At 39.3% G+C, this 25,411-nt stretch overlaps 1 protein-coding gene and 1 non-coding gene across 8 annotated transcripts in view; both read right to left on the bottom strand.

The window, feature by feature from the left end:
* Window positions 1-3,219: 3,219 nt before the first annotated feature.
* Window positions 3,220-25,411, bottom strand: part of scml4 (Scm polycomb group protein like 4) — a 38,014-nt gene continuing 15,822 nt past the window's right edge. For 3 of the 7 annotated variants that reach the window (XM_053231769.1, XM_026917422.3, XM_026917423.3), the window contains 7 exons: window positions 20,194-20,420; window positions 18,755-18,884; window positions 12,277-12,477; window positions 11,687-11,887; window positions 7,526-7,732; window positions 7,186-7,331; window positions 3,220-6,253 (listed from right to left, as the gene is read on the bottom strand). In XM_053231769.1, the coding sequence (XP_053087744.1) occupies window positions 6,128-6,253; window positions 7,186-7,331; window positions 7,526-7,732; window positions 11,687-11,887; window positions 12,277-12,477; window positions 18,755-18,884; window positions 20,194-20,420 (1,238 nt within the window). In that variant the 3' untranslated portion in view covers window positions 3,220-6,127. Of the gene's footprint in view, window positions 6,254-7,185; window positions 7,332-7,525; window positions 7,733-11,686; window positions 11,888-12,276; window positions 12,478-18,754; window positions 18,885-20,193; window positions 20,421-22,760; window positions 23,057-23,090; window positions 23,377-25,411 lie in introns of those variants that run through there. The other 4 variants (XM_053231770.1, XM_053231768.1, XM_026917427.3 and 1 more) reach the window with 3 other exon arrangements.
* Window positions 13,280-13,492, bottom strand: LOC113529419 (small nucleolar RNA U3). Its single transcript, XR_003403056.3, has one exon. It is a non-coding gene; the product is annotated as a small nucleolar RNA U3 (small nucleolar RNA).

The following is a 25,411-nucleotide window of genomic DNA, read 5'->3' on the forward strand; positions in this document are numbered from 1 at the left end:
CCCGACAAAGTACAAATTATATAAAGGGATACTTTTGTGTGGATTGAATAAAAGAGCTGGCTAATGGCATGCGTGCTATTCAGAAGAATCACACAATGACAGAATAGACTTGAAATATCTGACTTAAAAAAAAATAAATAGGAAGCACAAATGGTGCTGCCTGTCTGTCTGTCAGTGAGTTTTCTTATGTGTAATAGTTTTATGCATTTGATAAGACCATAATGGTTTCATAATAATAAGATCAAGTTACTGAAAGGTGGTAGAAGTTCTTTAGCCTGCGCATTTAATATCAGGACAAGCGGTCAGCCATCAGCGTGATCTTGTGTCAGCACGTACCACCACAAAACAATCCCATGTATATAGTGTAGTAAAACTATTTGATGCACTGTTAAGGTTAATACCCACAAGGTATGAGGCTAGAAATGATCTACTGAGTGTACAAATGTGTTGTCTTGTATGTTCAATTGTCTCTCTTTCTCCAACAGCTTCAGTTTATGGATTTTGTCCACACCTTGCGGGGATTTATTGTGTATTCTTGACATGCATTAAAGCACCATCTCCTGTAAAAATCCTTCAGTTCTATATTTGTTCACGCTTTCTCCCTCTCCACCTTTGTTTTGGCTTAAGGCACTCCTTCATGTGTTTATAGTGTGGTAGAGTTGACACACTTTTTATGCTTTATTGCTCTTCTGTGAGGAAAATGCTCTCCACTAAGCTGCACGAGTATCATCCTTGCTGCTCAGAAAGCTTTGAGAATCCACACAGAATCTCTCTAATAATGAGGCGAGCCTGGAGAGCAGCTGGAGAGTATCCTTGAGCAGCTTTTTAAAGCGTATGCGCTGTCCTTTCTCTATACACTTTTTCTTTGTATGCAATTTTGAAAGCATTCCATCATAGAATTGATTTTCAGCAGTCCCAGTAATTTACTGTGTTGAGCCTGACTGCATTCCCATCAGGCCAGCTAATGTCTCAGAGGTCATACTTTGAAGCCTTTTCATCAGTAGTGAACAAACATAGTACCTTTATTATAGGTTTGTGTCCTCATTCTTTAGTGGAGGGTCTGATCTTGAAAGCAGCATGGAAAATGTACGGAAACCAAAAAAGGCTTCTTTTTAATTGTCATAAAATAGATAGAATGGATCATATCTGTTATAATGGAAATCTTCATGTCACAGGATTGTAGTCTTCTAGTCTTAAAGTCATCTCTTGAAATCATTACTGTTACTGGTTAAAGTTGTTTATATAATACGACAGTGATGGGTAGTAATGTGCTACATTTACTTTATTACACAAAAAAAAACACAAGATAGATAAATGTACATTCAGCCAAACTCCTCCGAATAAATACATACAAAACGGCTTTTTGATTTTGTGCTTGTTTTGTTCACAGTGTATGCCCTCCTAACCTTGCGTCTCTGGGAGGTCATGACAAGTGGAAAGACAAAATCAAATCCGTGATTTAAGATGTGATTCTTTACCAACTTTACAAGTTAAGGGTAAAAAAACTTGCCTGGTAGATGTCATCATTTCAGTTTTATACCTCAATGCTAGAGATAGGTAAGGACATGTGTGAAACAAGAGCACCACCTATGTGTAAAAATCCACAACAGCACCATCGAACAGCTCCAAATGTAATGCAATGCAAAATAAATCAATAAAAATAATAATAAATGGCTTTAAATAATCTGTAATTATGTTTTTTTTACACAGCAAAATCGCCAGGGTTGAATTAACACCCAAGCGTGTTGATTTAACTCTTTAACTCGAGTTCATTTGTGTCCAATTGGACATATATAAACACTCGGGGGTTAATTCAACACTGGGGATGAGCCAAATATCCCACTACTGTAAGAAAACAACAACAAAGCATATCATTTGATGCTATTAAAAAAAAAAAAAGAGTATTCAATGCAACCGTTAGCCATTAACTAGAGCGAATGTAGTATGATGTAAAAACATAGTCAATGTAGTAATGTAGTGATGTAATATAGTAATTCTTTCATTTTGGGATTCAGTTTAGTTCCTCTTTAGCCTTGGTTTGTCTTAGTTATGTCATCTATTCTTCTTCGTTTTGTTCACTAGTATGGAAATAGTACTGAGTATGGAAATGATGTTCTCGAAGGTGATGTGTTGGAAGCAGGAAAAATGGGCAAGCGTAAAGATCTGAGTGACTTTGACAAGGGCCAAATTGTGATGGTTAGATGACTGGGTCAGAGTATCTCCAAAATGTCTTGTGAGGTGTTCCGGGTATGCAGTGGTTAGTACCTACCAAAAGTGGTCCAAGGAAGGACAACCGGTGAACCGGTGACAGGGTCATGGGCTCCCAAGGCTCACTGATGCGCATGGGGAGCGAAGGCTAGTCCATCTGGTCCGATCCCACAGAAGAGCTACTGTAGTACAAACTGCTGAAAAAAGTTAAAGCTGGCTCTGATAGAATACAATATACAATTAGATATAAGATATGTAACAAATAAAATAAAGAATGTACACTATAATCATGATTTAAGAGTAGAAATGACTGGATATGTGATTCAGAGACAAATTATTAACAGAGAAAGTATTAAGTGCTCATTAATGCTTTATTCAGGTGCTTCTGTTATTCTTTGTATACTGTATTATCATCTCACAAACAGACAGACGGACCACGGCCTGTCTGTGATCACAATATTTCACAACACTGAAGCCACACTGTTGAAATCAATAAAGGGAAAAAAAAAACAGCTGTAAACTAATATGGATCAAATTAGTCATTAAATACAGTCATATTTTAGCACCAAAATGGATGGTCCATGTTGCAGCTTCCAAAGATCCACACACACACACACACACACACGGCCTCTTCTTTGAGTTAATATATGAACAGTTGTCTCTCTAAACATCACCGGGTGAGACTGTCTATAGTAGCATTCATAAACATAGATTTACATTATGTTTTATACAAAATATGACACCGAATGACACGGCACAGAGGCAAAAGTGACACAAAGGAGGAGATGAACTTCTCCTCCAGAGCTGTAGGAATTAAAACAGAAATACTTCCCTTTAAATAATAAGGCTTACAAGAGCCGAACCAGAGCCAAACCTTTAACATCAAGGCATTACACACTCTATGTAATAATATCATAATTTGTCATAAACTGCATTGCCTATAAACCTATGCTATGATAACATTGTAGTGAAGTCCAAGCAGAGAAAACTGGACAGGCAGGACAGGCCTCCCTGATTAAATAAAAAGGGTGTTACAGCTAACAGATTGAAAACAGCACCTCTAAGCTTTTCGAGCTAATTTCAGCTGTACAGTTAAGTACTCAAGATATCTTTTTTTTTAATTCTCCTATCTAAATGTTTCAAGTGTCAGGCATGTTATGACCACCTACCTACCCTCTAAAACAGAACGTTTTACCAGGTAAAAATCTGAACACAGCACTTAAGCATGAATCTGAAGAAACACAGGCTGCTGGACTAACAGCTTCTTTCCTATTACAGTATGATGTACAGTACATGGGCTATGTTCATTCACCTGGATGTGCTACATGGAGAAAGTTCCACAGAAAGAAAGAGAAAACACCAAACAGCCTGAACCAATTCAAAAATGTAGAAAGGGATTCTGTACAAGTGAGCTAGCAGGGCGGCTACACTAAAGCTGAGCTGAAAGCAGATTACACATTTTGGGCGTAATTACTCTAAAATAGTCATTTTTCCTCCTGTGCAATTGAAACTGCTGATCTGATAAACACAAGGTATGACTTATGTGACTTTTCAAATACAGTGCCCTCCTGAATTACTGGCACCCTTCATAAAATGAGCAAAAAAGCACATTATAAAATTAACATTACACACAATAATTCAAAAAAATTAACTCAATAAAATAATGTTTTTCTTACAAAAAAAATCTTTCTTTTTTTTAAATAATAGTATTTTCTCTCAAGAAATATTTATGCAAACAAATTGTCATTCTTAAAAGAAAAAAAAAAAAAAGAGCACTCATCAGTAACTGCTGCTCCCTTGTCCTGTTTCCCTGGAGTACAGATATGAGGTTACACACATGTAAAATCCCTTTGTCGTCCATTACCATAGGACAAACCAATCTTTCAACACAAAAAAAAGATGGTTGTTGGTTCTTGACCTACACAAATCAGGCAATGAATATAAAAAAAAATACTTTTTGGCCTTTCATAAGAATTAAGATACCCACTATGGATCATCAGTCCTTTGGGGCTATCTTCTTACTGGTCAGGGGCGATTGTGATGGCATCATGAATTCTGTTAAATACCATGATATTTTATGCCAAAACCTGGTTACCTCTGCCAGGAGGTTCAGGCTTGGCTATAGATAGAGTTCTGAACAAGATGATGAAACAAACGTAATTCTGACACAGAACATCAACACAGAAATGTTTAACGAAACGCAAACGTAATTGTTTCCAGCGACCATCTCAGTCCGAAGATTTGAACCCTACTGAAACCTCAGATTATCAAGGAGCTTAAAACGTTCTGCATGGAGGAGTGGACCAACATTTCTCTACAAGTGTCTCCAACACGTTAGACATTACAGGAAGAAGCTTACTGCCATAAACTGCTGCCAAAAACCTTTTCATGAATGGTGCTGATCATTCTGGAGGGCACGGTATGGATCTGTTGCTTCTACTTGAAATTGTTGTATTTACACAAAAATTGACTTTACACTTGTGTTCCATCACCACATTTTCTCCCTGCTGAAAAAAAAAACCTCTAAAACTCAGACAGTTGAGTCACTTCACAAAGAAAAAAGTACCCGTCGCAGTAAAAAAAAAAATTACAACCACTGAAATGAGGCCAAAACAATCTTCTGTTTAAAAAAAAAAAAAATGGAGGTTTTGGGATGAGTCGGCATGCTAGCATCCAAAAATAACACACTATTTATGTACTCCAGTATAATATTGACACTGATTAGTATTTTTAATAGTAAAACATCTTATATGATGTCTCCATGTAATATATATCTTGAGATATCTTTTATTAACTGAAGGACTAATCAATTTTCCAATACCCTATAGAGTAATATCAGTGTTCTATGTAATATTTGCACCTTACTGAACTGAGGCAGGTGTGTGTGGGATTCAGTAAAGAAACGTGCCGTGGTTCTACCTGGGTTTGGTCCTTTTAGTTAAACCGGGATTGTGCAGATGTTTCGGTGTGCTGCAATGCATGTTCTTAGTGCTGGTTTGCAATACAAATTAAGATTTTTAGATGTGTGGCATGTAAAGGTGATACTTCAATTTGTGCAAAAACCCAAACACATACTGAATTTCATGATTGGTCCACGGTTGTATCAGTGCCTGGATTTCGCTGGTTATGGAGGTAAAAGTTTTTGAAACCAGTAGTAGCCCTGTTGTGTGTTTGAAAGTTAGAATTTCAGATGTGACTCCACACTAAAGTACTGTGTCTGTACAGTTCAGTATGAATATATGATCAAGTCTTGTTTAGCTGCTCTTGGAAAAATGGGATCCAGCGTCACAGGGAGCTGTAATGTCTCATTTTAACCACAAGGTGGCCAAAAACCACCTTCAAATGATCCATACATTGTGTCAAATGTACAGAAGTTGTATGGGTCCAGTCCACGACAAATCATCACCTGTCCCACTATCCATACTAGGCAGGATGAGTTTTGTTGTTGTTGTTGTCCAAGACAGATTTTTTTTTTTTACTTCCTTACATTTTCTTATCTTTATCTATCTTTAGTATGCATATTTCCAGAAGCTCTGTGGAAGTCCCAGCGATAACTTTCATCATGGGTGGCTCATCACTCTCTCAACCCATGTTAAAACAAGCTCAAGGGAATTGTCAATTAGTGTCAAGTCCAAAATAATCACAGATATTTTAAAAAGTCCACGGGCACTTGGTAGGTGAGGGTCAAAATGCGTATGAAGAACACAAATGAAAACCAAGAAAAATGATGTCTTGATATTGTGAAGTAGTCCGTCTCGGTGTGTTTGTGTTTGTGTGTATGTGTTTGTAGGAGGGAAATAAGCATGCGTGCACAAGAGTTTGTGTGTGTGTGTGTGTGTGTGTGTGTGTGCGCGTGTGCGTGTGGGACTGGTAGTGGTGTGTGGGGGAAGGTGGGTTGGTGGTTATGGCCAAGCGCATTTCAGAACTTGGTCTGTTTTAACTTGTCGATGTGGTAGCAGAGTTTGAGAGCTGGGCCAAGCTTGAGTCCCAGGTACTTCATGATCATGTCACTCTTCAGCAGCAGGAGAGCATCTCCATCAATCTCCTGAAAGACGAGTCACGTAGTCACACAACAAGCAAATGCTCTTTCAGAGTTTCAGATAACTACTTTCAGAGTTTCACCCCTTTTACAAAAACATTATAGTGCTATATCATTATGAAATGAAAATTCATGCTGGATTTTATCATAGTACTGATAGTACTGATTATTATGGGTGTATACAGTACTGATTTTTACTATTATGTACTGTACTGATTATTATGGTTGTATACTGTACTGATTATTATCGGACTGTACTGTTTATCATGGGTATATACAGCACTGATTATTATGAGTATATACTATACTGATTATCATGGGTATATACAGTACTGATTATTATTATGTACTGTACTGATTATATGTATATACTGTACTGTTTAGCATGGGTATATACAGTACTGATTATTATGGGTGTATATTGTACTGATTATTATTATGTACTGTACTGATTATTATCGGACTGTTCTGATTATTATGGGTATGTACTATACTGATTATGGGTATATACTTTACAGATTATTATGGCATGGACTGTACTGATTATAAGAGGTGTAAAATATACTGATTTAGCATGTGTATATTCTATACTGATTTTATGGGTATGTACTGTAGTGTTTATTATGGGACTGTACTGATTATCATGGGTATATACTGTACTGATTATTATTATTATGCACTGTACTGTTTATCATGGATATACTGTACTGATTATTATGGGTATATGCTGTAGTAAATGTCATGGGTAGATACCATACTGGTTATTGAGAGTATATATTATACTGATTATCATGGGTATGTACTGTACTGATTACAGCGGGTATTCTTTAAAGGATTCTTATTATTAAAGCATTCAACTGCAAGCATGCTTTTGGGTTTCACGTTGTATGTTCTCTCACGGTTCATCATGCTGTAATAAAACTACAGCCTACACTCACATGTTTGCGAAAGAGTTCCACGTGTGGACCGAGGGCCTGAGGGTCTGCATCTTTGATAAACCACACCACCTCCTCTACACTCCACCGGGATGGGTCTTTACTCGGGGGAGGCTTTGACTCACCTGCCTCCGGGGACGGACTGTAGGCTGGAGAGAGACAGAGAAAGACAAAAGGAGAGAGATAGTAGTTACAGTCATTACAATATCTAGAAATTTCTGCACATGAATGTGTAAATGTATTATTGCCTGTGCACTGTGTACCTCTGTGTGTTTAAATGTGTAAATATTTGGATATTTTATCTTTACCATGTCTATACCATGGTAGCCTTGGATTCTCTTACCACTTCTGTTTCCTTCCTGGAATGCACTGGGACTGGCCGATGGTCTGCAAACACCCCCAGAGTAGGCGGCACCAGAGCGAAACCCATAGGTGGATTTCGAGGCTATGTACGGTGATGTCATCACACCAAAGGCCGTGTCGCTATGCTCGACAGAGTAGCGCTTGGACTCCATTGTTTCAGAGTGGTAATCATCCACCATAGAGTCTGCTACACAAGAAAAGAAAACACATTTCAAACTCATTTTAAAACTACAAATTGTTTAGTTAAAATGTTGAGGTACTTCAATTATATCTGTACTTCCACTTATCTTATGACAACATCTTCACAATATTGTTATCCTTCAACCTTTCACATTCAACAGCAGCACCAAGGGAGGAAATATTCATGACCTGGTCTTCAGCTGGCCCGCCCCAGCCGTAGACATCGCTCCATCTTTCAGATCGTCACTTTGCATCCCTCATTCTCCATCCCTGCCTTGCCTGTCACCAACTGTTCATACCTCTCCGTCAGTTGCTGCAACCTCCACTCGATTTCTCCTTCCTCCTCGGCTTACCGCAATCTAACAACCCTTCCACACCCTGACTCCTTTTCCTCTCTACCTCTTGAATCAGCTGAGAAAAAGTGGCAGAAATCACAATTTGACACTGATCTCCTTTCATACTGCTCTCATACTGTCAAAGTTCTCATCTGACGTGATGGCTGCAAAGACATTCTACAAGGGAAAGCTGGAAACATCTGCATCGGATCCACATAAGACAGACAAGATTTCTTCTTCACTTTTTAACTGTTCACCTCCTCCATCACCCTTCTTCCTGACTTTGCCACCTTCTTTGATGAGAAAATGAGCAAAATCTGCCAATCCATCCATCCTACACTTCACGATCATTCTCTTTCCATGTCATATGTTTTCCTCTTTCTGCAGAAAAGATCCTGCAATACCACTATCTGTCTTCTGGATCCCATTCCTTCCACAATACTCCAGGCTATGTTGCAAGATCACCTCCTCATTCTCCTTGACCTTTGAGCAGCCTTCACCAAAGTCAATCACATCCTCATGAGTCTTGGAATTCATCGCACAGGATAGGGGTGGATTATTTCTTACCACATCTGCTCCACGGACATTCTCTCCTGGAGGCCCACAAGGCTCAGTGCTGGGTCCTCTTCTGTCCTCTTCTCCCACCACTGCTGTGCTAATGACACTCAACTCATCACTCAACACTCGTGTCTCTGCACGGATCTCAGCATGTCTGGGAGTCTTGCTGGTGGCAAAACGGAGCTGCTGTTCATCCCTGGAGTTCTTGCAATCTTGTGATCTCACTGGGCAACATTCACATCACACTATCTGACAGTGAGCTTTGGGGTAGTTCCAGACAAACAACTATGGTTCTTTCTTCACATTGCTAACCTGACCATGGTCATGCAGGTTTCTCCTTTACAACACCAGAAGGATTTGGCCTTTCCTATGCACAGAGGCTACTCAGGTGTTTGTTCAGTCTCTTGTCATTTCGAGACTTGACTACTGTAACTCACTCGTGGCAGATCTGCTCCTGCACACCATCTGACACTTGAACACAGCTCCAAGACTTGTTTTCAACCTCCCCAAGTTCTCAAACACCTTCACATTGCTGTGTTACCTCCACCAGCTTCCTGTAGCTGCCTGCATCAGATTTAAAACCCTGAAGCTTGCGTTCAAAGCCAGAAACAGACCAGCCTACCTTAAAACATTTATCACGCCCCACAATGCAACACTCTAGCACAGCTCGATTGGACCCACCATCCCTCAAGATACAAGGAAGACACAAGGCTTCTCTGTACTGGCACCTGGATGATAGAATGAATGTCCCCTGGCTGTCTGAACAGCCAATAGTGGTTTAGCTTAATAGTATTCTTAGTCCACGGCCTAATTAACTAGCATGAGGATATGTTTTTCATGGATACTACAAAGCACTTTTGTAAGTCGCTCTGGATTTCTGCGAAATGGTAGAAATGTAAATGAGGATCCCAGAGTATGTGAAGGGGCTCTGTGTGTCTATTTCCATAAATAACGCATATATTATTGATACTTGTACTGAATTCGTGTGGTGAATGTTTTAAAAATAAATGCACAATTGTTTTGATATTGCATAAAAATGAAAAGAGATGGCCTGGGTCAATGAAACAGTATTGCTAAGTGGTATAAAAAAAAAATAGCATAAAGGATATTTACAGTGAATCCCATTGCACAATGACTAATGGACATGTACGCACACACACACATGAGGCTAAACACCTGCAACACTCCCAAGATAACATTCCACTTTTAAATCCAATAACTGCCAAGATGAGGCTTAATTATTATGGGAACATCTCCCCAGAAACCGAAATTTATAAAGCAGTTGCGTCATCCTGAACTTCATAAATCTGCTCCTCCTGCTGTTTCCAAATCCACGGAGGCCACAACCATTATGTCCATATAACTGCAGAAAAGAGCACTTGAGAAGTGATTAGCCCTTTCTGACGGGCACTTACGAGGGCTCAGGCACGTCAAAAGATCTCCTCCACACACTCTCAGTGTGGGAGAGGGCAGATAATGAGTCAAAAAATTATAGCCTTGCTGAAAAGTACACTGACTGCAGACAAATGGCAGTGCATAAAAAAAAACTGTGCAAGTGGCAATTATAAAAGACAAGAATATCTGGCACTTTTATACAAGCTGATTTACAAGTAAGGCAGGACACAATTGAAGCAGACAATTTAAGGCCGTGCCCACGGGCCCAGAATTTTTCTCTGGCAGCATTGGAATTCTGAACTCACAAAGTCTCGTTCCTATCCCTGAACTTCTCTAATAATAATAATAATAATAATAATAATAATAATAAAATCTTATTGTGCCCCTGTGGCCGTGTGGTAAAAATGAACCCCAGTTTTACCTGCTTGCAAACTAATGTAATAATCACTGCTACAATTAAAGGATGATGAGAATCTGCCTAAAATATTCACTCTATTTTTATTGCATATTGCAAATGACAGCAAAAATCAGTTACGGTAACTCACAACGCCCCTTCCGACCAGTAGAGGTCACCGTCTCTTGAATAGCACAGTTCCTTATTCAGGTCCCCTTTCACTTCCTGTTTTTATTAGATATAAATACATCAAAGTGTCAGTGTCTTTGCAAAGTCTTGCCAACTATCCTGTTTGTGTAATCGGGGCTTATCCCTGACTGCCTTGCTGTTTTACTCTGACCCCTGCCTTGTTTAACTATATCGATTTTGGACTGTTATTCTGCCTAACGTTTGCCGTGACTTTCTGTGTACCTGAGTTGCTGAATTGCCCGAGTTTTCCTGGTAATAAACCTCATGCACATGGATCTTAATTCTCCCTCCAAGTCTTTATTGGTACAATCTGCTTTAATAGTTTGTATTTTATATTCTCTGATTTTTTTGTGCCGAAAGTATTTGATTTAAAATGTATTTACTAAACACCGTGAACCAGCTACCATGAGGGCGCTTATAAAAATTTTTAAAAAAAAATAAAAATAAAAAAAAGGTGTTAATTGTGTGCATGTCCAATAATCTGAATGCTAAGCACCTGCACAGCACAACTGATAATGACTTTCCCTGCATAAATACTGGTGCACTATACCTGTTATAATTAAAATTAAATAAAGATTAATACATAAATATTGTTATGTAACTGACCCACTTTCTGTCCAATCAACTCTGCTTCAGATTCCATTCCTTAAGTGAGATTTTTTTTTTATTTGAGGATGAACTGAGGAAACTCATAAGCAGTTAATGAAGCTGATACCTTTATCCAATGACCGAACAACTTAATAGTGCCAGTTATTATGTCATTAAATGTGATTAGTCTCAGACAGACTTGCAGCACCTACAGCATCCAAATTATTAGGGATGTAATTATGGAAGGAGATAAAGGAGACGTTCGACGTTATTGTTATTAACAAGCAGTCTTCACTGGATTTAGTCACTTAGTGTCAGATAATGTTATTGACTTTTGGGTCAAAAAAACACATTCAACTCAAATGAAACCTCAGTTAAAATGGTCCTAAAACGCTTCAGAAAGTCCAAAAAAGTTTTCCAAATTAGACCGTTTAAGAGCTACCGTATCCAGGAGGAAGACGGAAGACGAGAACTAGGCGAAAGAGGAAAGCTGCGCACTCACTCGACTTGGATTGTCCGTCTGAATGCTTGTCTGTGTGGGCCGAGGAAGAGGAGGAGGGAGAGGAGGAAGGTGCAATCGGCTGATCACTGAAGAGGTTCTCGCACAGAAGGCTCCGGCAGAGCTTTTTTAGGAAGCGAAGGACGTAGCCAACACTGTTCACCACTGGCAGACTCAAAAGGTGCTGCTTGCCGTCAAACGTGGCTGCAGGGAAGAGACGGAAAGAAACAATAATCAGAGTTGAGTTACAGTCACGTGCATAGAGCGAGGAGTTAATGCCAAAACTGCGCACACTGGTATTCAGACATAACGACAGGCTTTTAAACAGATGAGAGAACTGCATGCGTGGGGCGAAGCTCGTCTAAAACAGAGGTGTGACTCAGTTACATCCCACTCGAACGAGGAACATTTTGAAAAACAGAAAGTTCGTCTAAAGCATCTGTAGTGACAACAGTGACAACAGCGACGACACTCAGAATCGCTGAACGAAATCTGATAATATTTTGTTAACAGAGGACGTTGAAGTATTTGCTCGCATCGCTCACATTCCATTAGCATGCTTTTGTGTGTGAGTGCGTGTGAATGTGTGTAACCTGATATTTTCTCTCCTCCGTAGCCCTGTGTGAGCAGGGTGAAGACCGTTTTCTGCTGGTAAGCGCTATCGATGCAACCCTGCACGGCCTGCTGCAGCACCACGGAAGGCCGCGCTGGGCCGAGGTGATCGGGAAGCTGCATGACTTTCTGTCTGTCCAGGTTAGGACCAGTGTTCACCTGTTTATTCACGTAGATACACACTAGAGAGAGAGCGAGAGAGAGAGAGAAAGAAAGAGCGATGTTTATGTTTCGTTAGCAACAAGCTAGGCAGCTAACTGTGATGTATATTTTCCTCCTCAAAACAGCTAGCTGTATAGTCAGTGTTATAGACTTAACAAGCAAATATATCTATCTAAAGCAAATATTCATATATACATACAGAATAACTTATTTAAAGGTAAGAAGTGCTACTTTGTTTACTGCTGATGCTGTGGGCAGCCATGTTTAATTTGATGTCACTTGCTGAACTCAGGGTTGAGAAGACTATCCAGAGTTCCTAGTAGAATTTTTTTTTTCCTAGACTGAGGGTTACAGCCATTAATCACATGCAGGATTATTCCTGATGGTATACTGAGACAAACACTCCTAAGACACACACACACATACCTTGGTCTCAAATATGTGTGGCAGTCTGGGAAAACCCTTTACATGGTGAAATGTTTACATTTTCTACTATATCTATTTGGTAGTTCTGAAAACTACAGGCTTAACTGAACTGAAAGAGGTTTCACTCTTGCATGTATCGCACCCACAAGTTTCTAATCCAACTGCAACACAGGAGCATCACAGACAATATCTGATTATAAACTGAAAGGATTAGATCTACATCTGTATCACTTCAATGAAAGCATAATATTCACGCTAAGAGAAAGTTAACATAAAACTAGCAAGGCTTTTAAAAACTTAAAGCAGAAACATTTTCAGTTGTGCTAGAAAATTATACCTAACAATACAAAGCTATAAAATGTTCTAGAAACTTCAATATTTACTAAAAAACTATTAATCACTCTGATCATGTACTCTTCCTCTGCAACTTCTCAAGAAGTACAGAACACTCATCAAGAATTAAAGCCCATGAATAAATCATTAGCTAAAATTCATTTCACATTCAGAAAAGTACATTATGACTCATCATTGTGATTAGAGAGACACAACACTTTCAAATCACATTTCCTAGTCAAATGCTATAGAAATGATCCATGAAAGTATAGTCTTAACTTTTCTCCTCTGCACACAAGCGATAACCTCAAACAACACACAAATCCTGAAGATGGTAGATTTTAGATTCTACACACACCACATGAAAATGATAGCCTTCCACATGGACTATCCTAAAAACTATCCTCAAAACAAAAACTGAATTCTTTTCTTTTTTTTTTAAAATACAATCATATAAACATTCCCATCATGCTTTGCACCCAATAGAAAGGAAATCACTCACTCTGACTCAGAAGTGGAGAATGAGTATGTAATGATAAAGACAAGTTAAAAAAAAAAACCCAAACTGAATTCACACACAGGAGTGTACATCATGACCCATTGTATGTTTTAGGCAGAAAAAAATAAATAATTTTGGACAAAACCTGATTATTTGTTGAATAGTCTGAACATATATGTTCAGAAAGACAGGTATAAATATATATTTTTTAAATGTGAGGGAAATTAAATGTGCTGAGACCCAGTAAAGCAGCAGTACAAAGCAAGAAATGCGAAAAAAAATTATTTAAAATTTAAAATTTAATTTAAATTAAATGCCTTTAAAAGGTTTATTTTTTGTTTTCCTTTAAAAGGTCATTTAGCTTGAGATTCTGAAATAACACCAGCAAGAACAACATGGTGTTTGCTTCCTAGAATGGAGCGAATGAGAAAATAAAATTTGATCACACTCTAAAGGATTAGGGAGGAAGAACATTCCCCAAATGGACAAAACAAAATCGACCTTAAAAGATGGTCTAAAGTAAGTATGCTTTAACTGTAAGTACATAATAAGCTCCGAGTTCCTAGCATATGAATTTGGGGTTAAAACAACATTCATAATAAAAATTTATTAGTGCGATTATAAATAATTCCCTTCTATTATTGTGTACTATATGGACAAATAGTGCAATTGTGCAACCAGGTGCACACAAACAGGGTGAGTCTGTTAATAGTCCTACATCACTGTAGCTATTGATACGTGGATAACTAGCCGTGGATAATTAGTCAATGCTAACTAAATTAATGTTACTACTATCAATCTTGTTCCAATCAGCTACACTGAAAAAGTATGGAATATGTGGTCGGTCAGATTTAAGAGAATGTATTACATATATTTTACATAAAAATGTTACGTTTTTCATCAAAACATGATTGCGTTGTTTATACTAAAATAAACTTAAAGTTTCTAGTTTCTAGATTGAATTATGTACAGTGAGCGTGAGCAAGTCATGCAGTATTAACGTAAACCAGTTGCATTCTGAAATCTCACGAGCATGTTGGCACTGATGGGAATAAATAACTAGAGTATTATATTAACACAACTGAACTACGTGTAGTAGAATAGCACGGTGGTAATGTGGCTGTTGCAGAATGCTAGTGATGTGGGTTTGATCCTCAGTTAAGGTGAGAGTGTGGAGTATATATTTGAATGCACAAACACACATTGTGTTAATGTGACTCGGTTCAATCAAGTGGAACCGATGTATGCGTTAGAATGAAGTAAATTCAATGAGGTTTTTTTGTGTATTTCCTATCCACTGTTTGTGTGTAGGGAGGTTAATTTCCTTTAACTAACATTAACACTAATGGCTAGATAACACAACCACTCTTTACACCCATGGTGAGCGGAAAAGCATCTTAGAAAGCATAACATAACATGCTGCGACAGCAGAAGACCACATCATGTTCAACTCTTGTTAATGGTGTGAAAATTTACTAAATGCATAAATATGCACGTGAACAGTAACATGGTGACATTATTATTATTATTATTGTTGTTATTATTATTTAGTTCTTTTTTTTGCACATTATAATACTTCAATAATGAAGTCAAAGTGAAATAATATTTTATTAAAAGCCTAGAACAGCCCAACAGGAGACTTTAGTGTTGCCTTTGGGCTGCATCAGTCAGCACCATCCTCCTGTTTATAGTGATAACGTGAATCACTGATGGAGCCAGACGAAGCAATAAAAGCTCTGAATTAATGTCTTCAAACACACAGAACGATGATCTAATGGCAGAGAAGTAATGTTTGGCTACAAAGCATTTGGCTAGATATGGCGGTGGGGGTTGGGGTAATGGAAAAATGAGCCTGAAGGAGTGTGTACAGGAATCCTCCAATCACTCAGCATCCCTCCCCTAACACACACACACACACACACACACACACATTCCGCCCCACTCGTCTGTGCCGCACTGCTGCTTTCATGCGACATGCTCTGGGATTTCCTTTGGCGTCTGTCAGACAAACGGCCTGATGTCCAGACGGTGCACACACATACACACACACACAAATCCGTGCGGTAATGAAGTGCTACAGGAAGTCGTTCCTGCCAGGTTCTATCAAGCTGTACACTGTGAGTCCGGCCTTTTTTTTTTTTTTTTTTAAATTATTGGCACTCCTTGTAAAAATGATTAGAAATTAGAAATATACTGTACATTGAATGCCATAATACAATGATATTTTGACCTTAAAAGATTGGGATGCTGTGTAGTTTTGATTCAACACATGTACAGTATGTTTCCTAAGTACAGCACATTTTCTGGTATCAAAATTAAAGGCCCCCAAAATTAATATTAGTAGAACACTCTTCGTGAGAGAACAACAGAACTGAGTCTCTTCCTGTTATGCCTAAGAAGGTTGGAGACACTTTTGAGCATGTCAACGCCCTCTTCGATTCAGACCGCGGGCTTTTTAATAGGGTTTAAATCCAAGAATGAGATGGCCATTGAAAAAAAAAACTGCTGTAATAATTTCTGCTTTTATTTGGATGTTGTGTATATATTTGGGACTAGTGTCAGATTTAAACTTCCTAGCAGAGGCAACCAGATATTTTAAGCGGAAATATCTCCACAAGAGCTCCTGAACCATCAGCTATGCTCCAACAGCTGTAATCCAGTTTAATAATCCAATTTACAGTTTAATCAGGTGCTTTTCTTTATGCACAGTCCCATGTTTCTGTTAAATATGCTAGTGGTGTCATAAACAAGATTCAATTGTGCCTGACGAAAAGTTCCTTTTATTCATCGACTAATCAGGTTTAGCTGAATCAGATGTATGCTCTTCATATACTATATTTTGTTTGGCTGCAAGTATAAATAGATATAAAAACTTCCATATAAAAGCAATAAAGCCTCCATCCATCCATCCATGGATATGTGCATGATTACAAACAGATTCAGTGTCAAAGAATGATATACTGTTCTGTGACGGATGAATTAGCACACAAGTGAACACATTAGAGCCAATGGTAATGACCTCAGGTCAGCAGGGTCATGACCTCCACCACCAGCAGAAGCTACAACTCCCTCTGCAACGCCCACCGCATTGATAACACAGTGCAACACCAGGGAAATGGTGTGTAAGTAAGTGTGTGTGTGTGTGTGTGTGTCAGCATACTAAAACCTGATATTCTGGTGCTGAATTGGGAAAAAAAGAGCATGACTTTCCCACAGACAGCTGACTCTATACCTAACCCTGATGCTCAAACCTGAGACGCGCATGGCATCTTGTTTACCTCTCTGCGGCTCAAGAAAGCCCTGGAATTGGGTTTTATGACTCCGGAGCTCAAATTTAACACCCCTTGATCTCAAGTTTAAAGGAAACGTGGGCTGTTCAGAGCAGGTTTAATATCTCAGGCGTCCGACTGTAGCAGCCAGTGGAACACTTGAGCCTGTTTTTCAACCCAATTTGGCTGTCACGAATCAATTTTCTGAATCGGCTCAATTTCAGCTGCTCCAGACATCGTTTGCTTTGGGTGAAGGGAGCATTGGAGCATCCAAATCCATGCATAAAAAGAGAGTGTGCTGCATGGACAAAAAAAACACACACAGACGCTAGTTTGATCAATATTTGGCAACATATACAGTACATTTCTTCATTATCCTACCATTAGGGGCAGGAACAGGAAAAAAACACGCCCTTATATCCCAAATCAAGTGTGAGTAAAAGCATCTCCATGGGGTACCCCATGCCCATTAGTCTCTTTGCTAAGTACGAATCAGAGCAAAATTCAATCAAACTTTTAGTTTGTTTCCTATTTGGTTTCACACAGCACATAATCAAATGAACAAAAAGGTGTGTAAAAAGGGTGTAGGAATCACAGACATCACCCGAGCGTGGACAACACGGAGCCTACGCTAAATAAACGATTAGGTAATTATATAAATAAATAACTAAAATATTTTGTGTATCACATACAGCTTTTATTTTCTCTTTTACTTCATTGCACACAAAAGTTACACAGTGCATGCCTGATTTATACTCTGTACAGAGATATCTATAGTCCACTTTACTGTGGATGGCGCTTACAATCTCACTGCACCGTGCATGACATTTTCACTGAAAAACAACACTAATTAGCAACAACTGGAATGTGTAAATGAATTGAATGATTAATTAGTAGATGAAGGACAATTTTGGACGATACTTGATAATGCCCTCTGCGGCCCTTAAGACTATTAACCTTTAAAATAATAATCATGCTCACTCATGCTCTGTATCTCTCGCTGTGATATTTTCACTTCTGTATTTTCACCAATCACGGAGTCATGACCTCTAAGATAATGAGAGAGAGAGAGAGAGAGAGAGAGAGAGTGTGTGTGTGTGTGTGTGTGTGTGTGTGTGTGGTCCACAGACACGCATCATTAGGCTGGAATCACAATCGTACACCCCACGCAATTACGCACCACTATATATATAGAGGAAAACTGTAACATGGCAAAGCAATTTCCCCCTGGGATTAATAAAGTTCTTTGAATCTTGAATCTTGAATCTTGAAATTTACAGCACGATCAGACTCTTCCAATATCATGCTATTAATAAAGAGAAAGAACTAACAAGTTGCCAGCACTAAGGTTACGCCAGGCTCACATCTCGCCTAATTACGCATGAAATTTATATTACCAGTGAAATGCTTACTTCTACTGATATATTACCCACATGGCTGGCTGAAAGTGAGAAATACAGCATCTCAGTCTGCTGAGCTAAATGTGTATAAGTCACCACATCAGCACACGTCTACACTGCACTTCTGAGCCCCACACGTCTGAACACGTCTCACATGACACACGTCTCACAAGACTGAATTCACAGCAATCACAGGTATCAGGTATATACTGTAAATCCCTGGTGAACAGTAAAGAGTATGATTTATGCAGGTAAAAGAGACAGGGAGGAGTCACTGAATGCACATTATTTAGACTTCCTCAGAGGCAGATTTTACTGCAGACTAATGTGTTAAATGACAGCGCTCATGGTGTGTGTGTGTGTGTTTTACCTGTAAGGACCTCTGGTGTGGCAGAGTGGGGAACGGTGGCAGCATCCTGAGGGATGGAGCTCATGTCTGGTTCTGGAGTGCTGCTGGGAGGGGAGATGGCCAGAGGAGTCATCGCCAACCGGGACTTCAGCTACACACACACACACACACACACACATACACACATGAAACACATAAAGACTCATTGATCCCTACATATATCTCAGAGCTCTGAGTATCATCTTCTATTACCACGTAGAAATATGCTCACGAGTATCTCCAGAACGAGCTGGGTTTTTTTTTTCAAATGAACAAGGAGAAGTGATGTACTTGTATTATGCATGCAATGTATGCACGCAGCAAGCGCGCCAGCTAGTACTTCTGTCCATGGCACCCCATCTGTCCTCCAATCACTGAGCAACATGACACCAAGTCAGGTGTCTGAGAGCACAATCAAGTGCTGTGTGTTTCCCATCGAATGCACGAAAGCACTGTGTGGCCAATACCTCAGTTTTCGATTTTATTTGTCTTGTGCCTGATTGGTGTAGCTGTACACATGAGCAGCTTTACCAGAAGTACAAATGTAGACTTAGATCCCTAATGAGCGAGCCAGAGGCGACAGTAGCAAGGAAAAAACTCCCTGAGCTGACATGAGGAAGAAACCTTGAGAGGAACCCATTCACTTCTGGGTGGATATAAATATTGATTCTTATAAAAATAGTGTGCAATATGTAAAGAATAAAACATGACAGGGCATGCTGTTAAGAAAACAATCAGCGACGGGTCGGTTCCGGGTCCAAATGGAAGTTTTCCAACAAGAGCACACCATGAAGTTTTTTTTTTATTCCTCTTATACCACAGGATTTTTTTATTTATTACTGAACATCATGTCATACATTTAACCAGGACATCATTATGAATAAGGATGCAATACGGTTTAAATTCAGAGTATTCTTTCTTAGCTGACATACTTACAAGCACTCACACACACACACACACAAACACACTCACACACACACACACACACACACACACACACACACACACACATCAAAGAGGTGTGTATCTCTTATTTCCTCTCTTTAGACTCAGAAAAGATCTGCAGCAGTAGTATGAGGCTTGCAGACATGTAGCTAAAAATAACTCTCACTACAGCAGCAGACTGCAGATACATCAGTCACTGTGAAACCACACACACACACACACACGCACACGCACACACGCACACACACACACACCCCTCCCTTTCCTTTAATCTTGAGTGGGAAACACAAATGTGTTTCATTATAAGCGTCTGGATATTACCAAAAAAAAGAAAAGTGGGTCACAAATATATATGAAATATATGAATCATATATAAAAACTGATTCATCTGCTTACAAGTGAATTATAGCTACTCAGCACATACACACACACACACACACACACACACACACAGATATACAGACACTCGTGCTGACCTTGAATCCAGGCTTCCTCCCTCTCTTCTTAGGCACTTTGATGGGAGGGAGGGATTCTGGGTAGCGATTCTGATACTCCGGATGCCTTTTGAGCGGCGGCCGTCCCCTCTTACGACCCGGAACCTTTCCAGTTGGGGGTGGGAGGAAGGAGGGGCTTATTGCCCCAGGTGACTGCATGTCTCCACCCCCCGTCTGTCCAGATGCTGCTGTAGGAATACTCATCAGACCTTCAACCAAGTGAGAGAGAGATTCAGAGAGGAGGGTCTAAGCACAGCAGTCAAAAAATATCCATCATATTAACAGGCCACAACAGATTACATTTTTAATGGTTTGTGGGACAGACAATGATGGTCCTTTGTAGGTAGCTATATAAGGAAATAAAATAAAGGCTGTGTGCTGCAAGGTGAGATCAGTACAAGAGATACTCAATATGATCATATGTGTAGGAATAAAACACGACATGGCGTGTTGTTATAGTAAAATAATCAACAATACGGTGGTGTAACGTGGCCTAATGCAAAGAACTTACTGTTACCACCCTGAAATATTTGTCAATAGTTTCACATTTTAATTTATTTTTGAACAACATCATAAGTTTTAGCCTTTAAAGCTGTTGTGAAACCTCAGCAAAACAAGTTCCTGTTATCATTTACAGTATAACCTCTATAACCTGGTCAGTCTTCCCTGACCAGTCTCTTTTTTCTCTCTCTTGAAGTGAATAACACAAAATAACGCTGTTTGTTTGTTTGTTACTAAGAAACTGGAAAGTTCAATGTAACCGCTATGACGTTGTAACTGCTGACACTGGAGACTCCTTCCATAAATGTTAAATAAACATCTCCTTACTTCGCCCTATCAACCATTCCACGGTTTTCTTTGCTAATTAACAGCAAAATAAAGAAAAGATAACATACTGTATCAGAACAAGAGCATTCATATAAATCTGGCAGTCAGCACTAACATCAGATCCATGGTGTTGTAGAAAATGAATCAACCTTCTGACCAATCAGAATTGAGAATTTGAAAGTGTCATGGTATAAAAGAATATAAATGACTTCTACCAATACGAACTCAGCCACACACAAACGACCGTAAAACAATATGCAACCCACGCTAAAGTTCTAGCACAATTATCCCACGATCTCCTACATAACACAAAAAAAAGACTCTTAGTTAAAAACAAAACCACGAATTAAATCATGCCGCTTCAAACTGTGCAGCTTGTTAAACATATAACCGATGACCCATATTGTAAAGGAAGCACCAAACCACAGTCACTTCAGTTGAGGGGCTGGCAGGAAAGCAGACACACAGCTTGCCTTAACACCCTGAAACCACAGCATAACAGCATGACCAATAACACCGTAACCTGCACGCCAACACCACCAAGAAACACCGTCAGCAACGCTAAGCTTACAGATAAAACACTAAATCAAGCCAAAGATGTCCAATAGTCACGAGATGTCTTTATTTTGCTCCCTATATATCTTATTATTACACACATTACACACCTCTTAGTTTTATAAAATAGACTTAACATTTAATATTGGACAATATGTATTCAATCCAAATGCTCAAGAGCTTGAACAAAGTGTAGTGAAAGTAGAAATACTATGATGTCTAGAAACCATATAAAGCATCTCTCTCTCTCTCTCGCTCTCTCTCTCTCGCTCTCTCGCTCTCATCCCCCTCCCCCATCCCTCGTTTGTTTCCACCCCTCCCCCTCCAGCTGCGGTGCCTGGCCTCCGGATCCCTGATGGACGGCTTCCCTTTTCTCCTTCTCCTCCATCTCCCTCTTTCCATCACTCTCAACTAGGTGTTCCTCATGCAGGGAACTCACAAGAGTGCCAAGAATATTAAGGATGATAAAAGGTGAAAGGAGCATTTCACAGACAGATAAAGAAATGTTTTCCTGTGTGCTGCAGAGTTGAGCTGCTGTAGCTGATTTGATGAATCACAACACGCGCATGCTCCGATCAACCGAAATGGTTTTGGACCTGACCACATCACTAGTGTTTCTGTAGTAAAGGCTACTAGAGAGCATAACCGCAGTACGCTTCAATATAACAAGAAGAATAACAATCATAATCATAATAATATATTCGTCATGCAATCACTAGTTCACACATATTTCATACTGATTTAAATTAAAATGTTTTGAAAAATGTTCATGTTATATTCTTTCAAATGCAGGAAAAAAGCAGTGATTTTGAAAATATTTTATATTATAGGAATACATTTTCATGTCAAGGGCCATCCTGGCACATTTTTATACTCAGCATCCTGGCAAAAGCACTGCTAGGTAAAATAATAATAATAATAATAATAATAATAATAATAATAATAATTAATAAACCAATCATATACAAGCTGACTTATAACTAAACTGTAAATATTTCATGCAGAGAAAAAAAAAAGTCTACATGAATTACACAAGCTCCCATAAATACAGCTCAACATTAAACACAGACCATTTTTATTTTATTGAAACTAATGAAATGAAGTGTATAAGAGAGGATGAGATGAGAGAGAAGTTTGGGAACACCTGTGCGTCATTTCTACTTCACCTTTCACACGCTGCCTCGGTCCTTCCCACTCCATGTCACCGATTTTTGATTTTTTTTTTATTGATTTCTTTAATCACGATGCAGTTTAGATAATCCACAGATTTCATTCAGATGCCACAAATCCCAGCAAATCACCTTCTGCAGCCTGAAGCGCACGCGGAAATGGTATACCCAGACCAATAAAAATAGAGCATCAAAAAAAAATTGTGTGTGTGTGTGTGTGTGTGTGTGTGGTGAGCAATGACGCGTCTTCCTTCCTTCCTTCCTTCCTTCCTTCCTTCCTCCTCTCCAAAAAATATATATTCAAAGGATATTTTGAGACGCACATACCAGGCAGGCGATGATAAGATGTTAAAGCGCAGTCCTACATCCACATCTACACAAGCAGAAAAAAAAAAGAAAAGGAAAAGAAAAAAAAAACCACGTCGTTCAGTTTCTCTCTCTTCTGCGTCCCTCGTCCACCGGCCTCGATTCCACCGGCAGTCAGCAAGTCGAGCCTCCGGTGCGCGCTCCCGACCGCTCAGGTTCCGATACCGCTGGCTGAGGCTGTGCTGCTGCGCGCTCCCGTGCGCCGAGCTCCCGAAATCGCAGCTCGTGTCTCCGCTGCGCGCTCCCGACTCCACCGACTCCACCGCCGCCACGCGCTACAAACTACTGTCCCTCTTTGGTAGTCATGGCAACTAGGCTCCTAACATCCTTCCACTGCTGCGAAGCCACAGACTACAGCACCTAACGCAAGCCAATAAACACTCTACAGCACCTAATGCATCCAATCCCCAAATAAGCTAGAAATCAATTCAAAGAACAGGTTTAAGCTGAAGATTGAAGTTTTTTTAATTGTAGGCTAATGTTCTCGGATTGAGTCTAAACTGCAGCCTGATGGAACCATCCAGAATGTCTGGGAAATGTGCGAACATATAGCCTCCAGGTAGGTTATACATCTCGTCTCATATCGCACAGCCATCTGACAGCGAGACCGTCTGTCAGTATTCCCCGATGAGAGAAATACCTATTCAGCGCATAAAATATAGACATCAACATGTAGGTCTATATATTTCGAACTAATTACTTATTAATGGTCTCCAGCGTTCGAGCGTTCTCATTAATTAAGCACTAATTTCCCATCTCCACACTACACAGCTTATTTGATAGACTAATCCTCATTTATCTACCTGTCTACACTATATGGCCAAAAGTATGTGGACACCTGACCTTCACACCTCTACGTCGTATATGTTCTTCCGCAGATTGTTGCCACAAAGTAGGAAGCACACAATTGTTTCTCTTCACTGGAACTAAGAGACCGAAACCTGTTCCAGCATGACAATGCCCCTGTGCACAAAGCGAGCTCCATGAAGACATGGTGTGTGAAGGTTGGAGTGGAAGAACTCGAGTGTCCTGCACAGAGCCCTGACCTCAACCCCACTGAACACCTTTGGGATGAACTGGAACTGGAGACTCCTTACCCAACATCAGCGCCTGACCTCACTAATGCTCTTGTAGCTGAATGAACACAAATCCCCACAGCCACGCTCCAACATCTAGTGGAAAGCTTCCCAGAAGAGTGGAGCTTATTATAACAACAAACACAGATGGAATAAATCTGGAATGAGATGTTCAGTAAGCACATATGGGTGTGATGGTCAGGGGTGCACATACTCTTGGTCATGTAGTCCATCTATCTATCTATTTACTTACTTATTTACTTATTTTATATTTAAAAAAAAGCACAGGACGGGATATTTCATATTTACTGGAGCGATAAAATCAAATGTAAGTACACCTGGAGGATATGGAAAAATAATCCTACTGATATTAGACCTAAACTGTTATGTATTCTGATTGTGATATCTCGTGAACCAAATATCCAACTGAAATGTGGAGTGTTTGTAAAATAAAAGAATATATATATATATATATATATATATATATATATATATATATATATATATATAATAGCATTTGATGGCTAATTTGCACATTGCACCGTCAGAAATTCGATATGTGTTGCTATAACGATTAGGCCTAACAAACGATATATTGTGCAGCCCACAGGGGAGGTGAACTGGATTAAGAAAACCCACAGAAGTAAAAGGTCAGAAATGTGAACACGGGCTAAAACCCGAATGAACTGCCCTTAAGTCATTCAAAACTATTCCCCAGATTAATTACACACACTGGAGAACAGCTGCTGATAAATTCCAACATGGCAGCACATCCAATAAGGCGTATTTGCTTTAGTAAGCTTGTGCAATAAAACCTCGCCTGTTCCCCGTCACCTACACAACAAGCAGCTTTTTTTTAATCCTCGGTTATAAAAGCAGATGCTAATTAATAATCCGATGGCCAAAATTCACAATTCACAATGCTTGTTATTGCCAAGAATGCTTTCATAATAGTGCTTTTAATAACAAAGGATCATATACTACAGAGAGAGAGAGAGAGAGAGAGAGAGAGAGAGAGTAAAAGACCAGCTGTCCTTGGCATGGTAAAGTAATGGTAATTTGCAGCATTCCAAATTTGTCTTCCTAAAGAAAACACTTTCACTGCATAAATTAGCAAGCTGTTGAGCTCTCCAAAAAAAAAAATGCTGAAATATAGGCTAGTATAAAGGCAGATGAATGCTAATCATGGCTTAAACGTTATTCTTG

This window comes from Pangasianodon hypophthalmus, chromosome 30 (genome assembly GCF_027358585.1).
Source record: "Pangasianodon hypophthalmus isolate fPanHyp1 chromosome 30, fPanHyp1.pri, whole genome shotgun sequence".
Taxonomy (NCBI): Eukaryota; Metazoa; Chordata; class Actinopteri; order Siluriformes; family Pangasiidae; genus Pangasianodon; species Pangasianodon hypophthalmus.